The sequence below is a fragment of the Strix aluco genome, chromosome 3 (assembly GCF_031877795.1).
Source record: "Strix aluco isolate bStrAlu1 chromosome 3, bStrAlu1.hap1, whole genome shotgun sequence".
NCBI classification, from domain to species: domain Eukaryota; kingdom Metazoa; phylum Chordata; class Aves; order Strigiformes; family Strigidae; genus Strix; species Strix aluco.
Genome location: NC_133933.1, coordinates 48,492,432 through 48,499,801, shown reverse-complemented (window position 1 = coordinate 48,499,801; position 7,370 = coordinate 48,492,432). Strand labels below are relative to the sequence as shown.

The 7,370-nt window shown below is 43.2% G+C and overlaps 1 protein-coding gene across 1 annotated transcript; it reads left to right on the top strand.

The window, feature by feature from the left end:
* Window positions 1-5,182: 5,182 nt before the first annotated feature.
* Window positions 5,183-7,350, top strand: COA6 (cytochrome c oxidase assembly factor 6). Its single transcript, XM_074818456.1, has 3 exons — window positions 5,183-5,251; window positions 5,395-5,551; window positions 6,740-7,350. Exons 2-3 carry the CDS (start codon window positions 5,408-5,410, stop codon window positions 6,833-6,835), a joined length of 240 nt encoding a protein of 79 aa, XP_074674557.1. The 5' UTR covers window positions 5,183-5,251; window positions 5,395-5,407; the 3' UTR covers window positions 6,836-7,350.
* The last annotated feature ends 20 nt before the right edge of the window (window positions 7,351-7,370 follow it).

Sequence of the window (7,370 nt, the reverse complement as noted above, 5' to 3'; positions counted from 1 at the left end):
AGATTCTTATAAGATTCTTATGAGAATCCTAAAAGCTGGATTCCAGTGAGGTCCAAGCAGCAGGATTTGTGAGGACTTACAAAATGTGAACTTCAGCTTGGATTTCCTGCCCTGCTGGCTACGCGCATACATTACGGGCCAGTGTACATAGCTTTGCTGTCTCCCAGCAATAGGTCTCACTGTCCCTCTGGCTTCTGAAGCTGCCAAGTCTTTAATGACTGCAGCCTAGTGAGCAGAGTAAGTTGCATAATACTCTCTACGTGATTTTTGGCCAATTATGCATTTTAAATGCCTTCCTGACTTGAAAACAAAAATGTCTCTCTTTCATTGTATGATTTTGGATTTGGTCAAAGGCATGTCACTTGCTAGCTTGGCTGCTAAGAAAACTGATATTGATCTTGGGAACAAATACCATGTTTGAGAACGGTGTTGCCTTTGTGCATGTGTACGCAATCCCATCTGGTACAGTACACCTACGCTTCGCAGACAATGTTAACAGTGAACATAAGGTAATCGGTACAGCTGATGGATTGTTAAATACAATACCTGAATGCAAGCACGCAGCTGGATTTTTAATAAAGAATTTTAGGATGTGTTTCAGTCTCAGAGAGAACTAGGAACCACTACTTTGCTTTTAGTACATAACATGCACAGAAATTTGAAGGCATCCAAATGAAACTCAAAAGATGAGTTTTCTTCTTCTGTTTACATAGCTTTGAAAATTAGAGTCTGCTTGTAGAACAGGCAGATTCCCAGTTTCCCATCTAGCTTTCTCGCAAAAAGCTGAGCATCCACACTGCCGCGAAGCAAGCCTGTCTCATCCTTGGTAGGCTTGGAGAGAAATGCTAATCAGGAGTCAACAGAAGAGTAAGAATTAGTCAGTCTTCCCACCTTACCATAGTCTGCTTTTCCCAAAATATTCCTTTTTCTGTTTGCTTCCTTCCTAACAATTGAACAAAAATGGAATATTGGCATTAAAAACAAGTGCCTATAATTGATGTAAAGTACTTCATCACCTTAAAAGAATCCTAAATCTCCAGTTGGTTTTTTTCTTCACTGTAACGGCCACTCCTCTAGGTAGCCTAGTGATTTTCAGACTGCTTTCCACGGAGTACTCCACCAATGCCCATGAGAGGTCAAGACAAGCAAGCCTTTTCTCAGCAGGCTTCAGATCACTTCAGATCACAGGTGAAAATTACTGTTCTGTCTATTCCTTCTCCTTCTATCTCCATACCAGCCTGCACAGATGGCTTAGTCCTTCCTAGTCAAACCCCTCCAGCGCAACCTGATGGACCCCCACACCCAGCCCTCTGATACACACAGAGAGGTCAGTCTCTCCCTCACCGTCCCAAGCCATGTGCTTAATTCTCTATATTCATGTCACATTGGCACTCCCTAGTCTAGGAATGCTCATCACCACACCCAGCAAAGACAGCATTATGAGAAAATCAAGGTAGGAGCCCCAACACACATTTAGGTGAAAAATAACGTAATAATGCACATTTTCTTAGGGATTCAGAACATTGATTTGCTAAGGCTGCCAAACAAAAGCTACAGTTTTCTTTCTCATACACTCCTCCTTCTTTAGTCACTCAAAAACCTAAATTTTTGCTAACTCATCCACAGAAGTTTCAGCATCCTATTGTTAAAAGGAAATCAATAAAAGTAAAACTTGACATGAAGTCTTTATGAAATAATGAAGAGGAGTGCTTTGCATATGGCCATAGAAAGTACAGTATATATTTCTTAAACGTTTAGAATCTAATGTGCCCCTTTCAGATCTTTATTTGCCAATGTTCGGTATCAAATGCAAGGTTATGTAAACAGAAAGAAGTTTTATTTATAAACAGAGACAGATCATTTAGCATTAGCAGTGACTACTAAATAATGAACTCATTAATTATTAACTAAGGAATTAAATGCCTGCCAGTTTTTAAGCGATTCTCTTACAAAGCGTAGAAAATTATCACTCAAAATATCAGTGATCTTCTCTGAAGCCTGATTCTTCAAGAGGGATATTTAATTTTTAAAAGATTTTTGAACAGCTATTTTGAAGATAAAAATTACCGGTTCTGTTAAAGAAGGACCTATTTGAAACAGAACCGAAGTCTCACTGAACCCTAATAATTACAAAAATAACCTCAGAAAGCAACATAAGGAAGACTTTAAACAATAAAGATGTATAAAAGCTTCCCCTCCACAAGAACAAGAGTGTTTCTACACTCGCCTTTGCAGAGTGCATCTTCAAAGCTGACTCTACTGGCAAGAGTAACCCACGAGGGTCTTTAGCCAGTAAAAGGAGGAAAGTAGAACCTGAAATTTGGTCACACAGGATCTCAAGAGATCCACTCAGAGAGATGCTTGATGTTCAACCATTTAGTAATCTCTGTTAAAATGTTTTCAAAGAGAAGCAGAAAGAGGCAATTACTGTTTGCAGTTCATGGTGTTTCTTTGCTTATTTATTCCTTTTTTAAATAATAAAACCAGGGACAATTAATCATTGTGATTGTTTTGCTTTTGTTTAATTATTTTCTTTCACCAGGCATAGCAAGAAACACTGTAACACCAAAGGAGTCAGGAGTTACATCCTTAATAGACATCTGAGAAGCAAGAAAGAGAAAAGATACGTTTCTCTTGCATTACATATTTTTTTAAATTTTTATTATAAAAACCTGGTTGGTGCTCAACAACAGAAGAAAACGTCCCAGGCAACCTCAGGTAAGATTCTGTTATTATTTCCAGCAAAACAAATAGTTGGACACTGGGCTATACTGCTTAAAGAACTCGTTTTAAATTCAGTTCCCTGAAAATCTATTAGGGATAAGGATCATCTATCAGAACCTTTCAGTGCAAGAAAAACAAATTAATTGAGCTCCTGGTATAAGCACAAAGCTGAACACAGCTATAGTACTTCAAGGAGTGCTTGCATTATTAGTCCTAGGGACACCTGTAACATGCTAATTACTTCCAAAGTGAAAGAAGAAATCATTATGGTTCCAATCCAGAATCTGCTGGGCAAATTTCAATTAAATATGAGGTAAGTAAGGCTGTAGGTGAGGAGTGATCTGTCAGGATCAGCTGGAAGACAAGGTGCACACAATGCTGTATCCCAATTAGCAAGAACAGGCACAAGAGAGCTTGAGAGCTGAACCACTGTATAAACTCCACACAATTCACTTTAACGCATTGCTGGCAAGAGTTTCAGTGGGAGCTGTGCATCTATTTCTTTAACATCTATCTCACTAATCGCTAAATTGAAATGTAATTCAAAGGCTTCAATTGTGCAACCAAGGCACCTAACAAATCTGGAATTTTTTCAGCCTCCCATCTTTCTAGAACATTTGCCTCTGCCTGGCTATTATAAATATCCCATTTATTACTTACTGGGCACATTTCCCAAAAGTAAAAGACTAAAGATAGATACTTAGAACTGGCTAACTAACAACAAAAAAATCCACCCCCTTATGGTAGCAGTTTAACCAAATGGAAATATTGCTATTAAAAAAATGTATTAGATAAATCTTTTTTTCATATTCGTGCACTTTCTAAAACCAGATCACTAAATTTCCATAATATGCGTTTCACAGTTATTTACAACTGTCTCCAGTGAGTATTTCTTGGGCTACAGGTCATTAAAGAATAAACTATTTATCACAAGTATCCCAGATGTGCTATTTGGGGTTTGCAATTAATTATATATAATCACATTATCCCCTCTGTTTTGTGAATGCAGTAACTGAACAGCATTACATGCACCATAAATTTTTAAAATTAAAACACAAATGACATTTCCTATTATCACATTTCAGTCTTGAGACTTAACATTCATTTTCTTTTCAGTATTTGTGCTTGTAAAAGCTTGCTTCGCAATAGCCTGGATACAAAAGGGTCATAAGTGAGCTGTAATATAAATTTACTTCTAAATTCTTTTCAACAGAAAAACGTAATTGAAATTCCACTTTTGTAGTGACTTCCACTCGCCTTAAAATGCCTGTTCTATTAGAAATTAAATTACTGCATTTCTATCTCTTACCTATCATAGTCTAGCAAACAGAAGGTTGTTAAGCAAATAGGCAAGGAAAAGAATGTGGGCTGTGTTATACACCATACAGTGTACAGCAGCAGTCGCATTCACTTTGCTCCAAAAAAGTATCCCTTCCAAGGGCTCGGTTAGGTGTTTCGAGAGACAAACTCCCCTCGAGATCTGTCTGGCTTACAGGGGGCTCTGCTGAAGGGGCGCAAATCCTTGGTCTTCTCTTAAAATGCCTTTCCCTGTATTGAGACAAGCGAGTCACCTGCAAGGAGAACCAGACAAGCATGCTCACCACCACCAGTCAGAATCATTACCTGAGGAAGAAAAGCAGCTCAAGGTAGGTCACAGCTACACCCGCTCCCCAACGCGGCTGCCAAGCAGCCTCGCTCCAGGAGGAGCACTGGCTACCCCCAAGCTGCTGGGAAAGCCGCCGGCCTGGGAGCCGCCAGGGGCCCAGCACCTCGCAGAGTAACAACCTCCCCAGCTGCCAAAACATCCCCTTCGCAAAGCCGCAGTGCGGTGCTGCGGGAACACGCGCCGCAGCTTCGAAACTGCAAAACTGCTCTGCGTTTCCCGGAGGTCAATATGGAACTTTCTAAGTCCTCGGCTACTGGGGCTGCCACGAGGAAACGCCCCGAATCCCAAATGAAACAACGAGGAGAGTTTGCTCCCGAATGCTCTTCACCGGCACTGCAGGCTTCGTGCCGCCTGTGGCCGCTAGGCTGGGCTCACCGGGGCCCACCCGGCCGGCCCCCAGGTTTAGGGTATTATCACCCTCGCTACGGCTGAATTTTTCTTCCACTGGGTAAAACCAGTTCCTCTTCCTTGATTTTATTATCAGCTTGACTTAGCGACAGAGTCCCTCACGAGAAACCTTTCCGGAGCGGGTTTTTTTTGTGAGGCGCACACAGCTGCGCGCCAGCCGTCGACACCAAGGCTCTAGAGGCTGTTAACCCTCCCTCCTCCGGCCGAGAGGCCACAGCCGGGAAAGGCACCCCGGGAGGGCCTGCGGACAGAAGGACAGCGGGGACGGGGACCAGGACCGGCCCGCGGGGAACCCCATCGCGCTCCGCCCCCATGGCGACCACGGTCCCGCGCGCCAATCCCTGCCGGGGCCGCGCATGCGCACTAGCCGAAGCGGCGCACCGCCCCCCTCCGGCGCGGTACCGCTTCCGGGGCCGCGACCTTCGCCGCGGGAGGCCGGGCCGGGTCCGGCGGGTGAGTGGGTGCGGTGCGCGGCCCGGGGCCTTCCCCCGGTGCCTTGGGACTGCGGGCAGGGCGGTGTCGGGTCCCGCCGAGGAAGCGGCGAGGGCTTGCAGCCGGCGCCGGGACGCGCTGGAAAAACCACTGTTTGCGTTCAGGTCGGTAGCGAAGATGTCGGCGCCGACGATGGAGGAGAGGAAGGCCTGCTGGGGGGCCCGGGACGAGTTCTGGCAGTGCTTGGATCGGCACGCGGACGACGCCTCCAAGTGCGAGAAGCTGCGGCTGTCCTTCGAGTCCCGGTGCCCGCAACAGTGGGTGAGCAGCTGCCCGGGGCTCGGCCTCCTCTCCCGGGGCTCGGCCTCCTCTCCCGCGGTCCTACTAAACGAACGGGGCGTTTCTTTGCACGTTTGTAACAGCTTCGACAGGTCGTTACGCTCACCTCGGGTTGCAGAACGCGTGCGGTCTTATGCTTGGGAAATGTAACTTGGTCTGCACCAGGTCTTGCCGGGAAATTAAAACTCCTGAGCAGACCGTGGACTGGCCCGGGAACTATGGACAGTATTATAATATACATAGTATTAGGGAAAATAAAAATACAATCTCAAACTTCAAGATAGATGTTCAGCTATACAAGCATATAGGCTTATTGTTTAATTTTGAAAAAAAACTTCTGGAAGATACTCAGAAGCTTTTAAAGTGCACAGAAATTACAGTTACTGAAGAATAAAGTCTGATAGGGAAGGGAGGTGACACGCAGGGCTTGCAGTTGCGTGGCATCTTAAGACTGGCATCTGATACCTTCTTGTTGCATAAAAATACACTTCTTACAGTATAATTTCACAGTGAACCATCTACTTACATGTAACTCATGTTGTACTTTTTAGTTTCCTAAGCTCAAGCTATAATTCTTAACTTTTTTAATAGGCATTGCTCTTTAGTAACGTTAGTGCCTGAGGGGCTGAACAGTTTGGAGCCAGTAGACTGAAGTCAGTTAAAACAAGTACATTCACAGTTGCTGCACTGATTTACACTTTGCAGTTCTGCTATATGTCCTCTCTAGCAATGGTGGTTTCACCTGCCAGTGCTTTGTACCATGCACATCAGTGGCTCTAGGCAATGAATTCAGAGGTTACACAGTCTGTGACACCATAGAAAAGCTGCTGGATTTATCTTTGTATTACCAATAATCTCTGCTCATACCAGTGAAAACAGTAAAGTGATAAACTTCTATTAGGTGTCCATGGACATCATGGAAGTGGTTATGACAGGAAACTGGAATTCACTTTCAAAATGATAAAACCACCCTCAAAACACAAAAAACCACACCCACCCCAGCCCAACTGTAGTAACACTTCAACAGTATGTGAAACTCCTAACTAGTGTATTAGTTAAAATCCTCCTTAAATTCAGTAATCAAAGACTGTTTATTCCTTAGTCTTGTGATGCACCCAAAGCCCCTTCTGCTGGTTCCTTCTGATGAACATCTTTTCTCTTTTTAAACAGGTTAAACACTTTGATAGAAGAAGAGACTTTTTAAAATATAAAAGAAAGCTTGAAACAGAAGGGTATCATCCTCCAGAAGATGCTGGAAAGTCTTAGGTACTCTGCTTTCAGAATAAGTCTAGGGAGAATAACTATGAAAGGAAGAAGCATGAGAAAGCAACAGAAGCTGCTTGAGCTCAAGAACTGGTAACATGACTGTCTCCCTGAAATGCAGGCTGCTGTTCTTGTTGCAAGGTCTCATGTGTCTGCTGAAAAGAAGATTGTCATCAACAGCTTTTTTATGCGTGTAAGTTAAAGAAATGTGGTGCAGGGCTGTTCACAAATCTAAGGTTTTGAATGTATAATTAGTCAAATTGTTTCACAGGAATAAATGATTATTTAATAGTGCAATGTATGTATTCTAAAGAGAACAATAAAACTTTTCAGTAAGTGAACCAGCTGTGCCTTAAAAAAACCCCACCTCCAGTCTAACATCCCCTCTTTGGCAAAAGGGGCTGGTGGTATAATGTAATTTGTATTTGTCATTTACAAAGTATTTCAGAATATTTTAAAATACAGTTTAAGGCAGTCAGACATCAGTTAAATAAAACAGCAGGCATTAAAAGACCTAATGCATCCTGTGCATTTGATG

Bases quoted from the DNA above. Each gene is read 5' to 3' on its own strand.
- COA6 (XM_074818456.1), top strand. From the start codon at position 5,408: ATGTCGGCGCCGACGATGGAGGAGAGGAAGGCCTGCTGGGGGGCCCGG. The intron at 5,552-6,739 runs GTGAGCAGCTGC...CTTTTTAAACAG, and splicing joins CCCGGTGCCCGCAACAGTGG to GTTAAACACTTTGATAGAAG.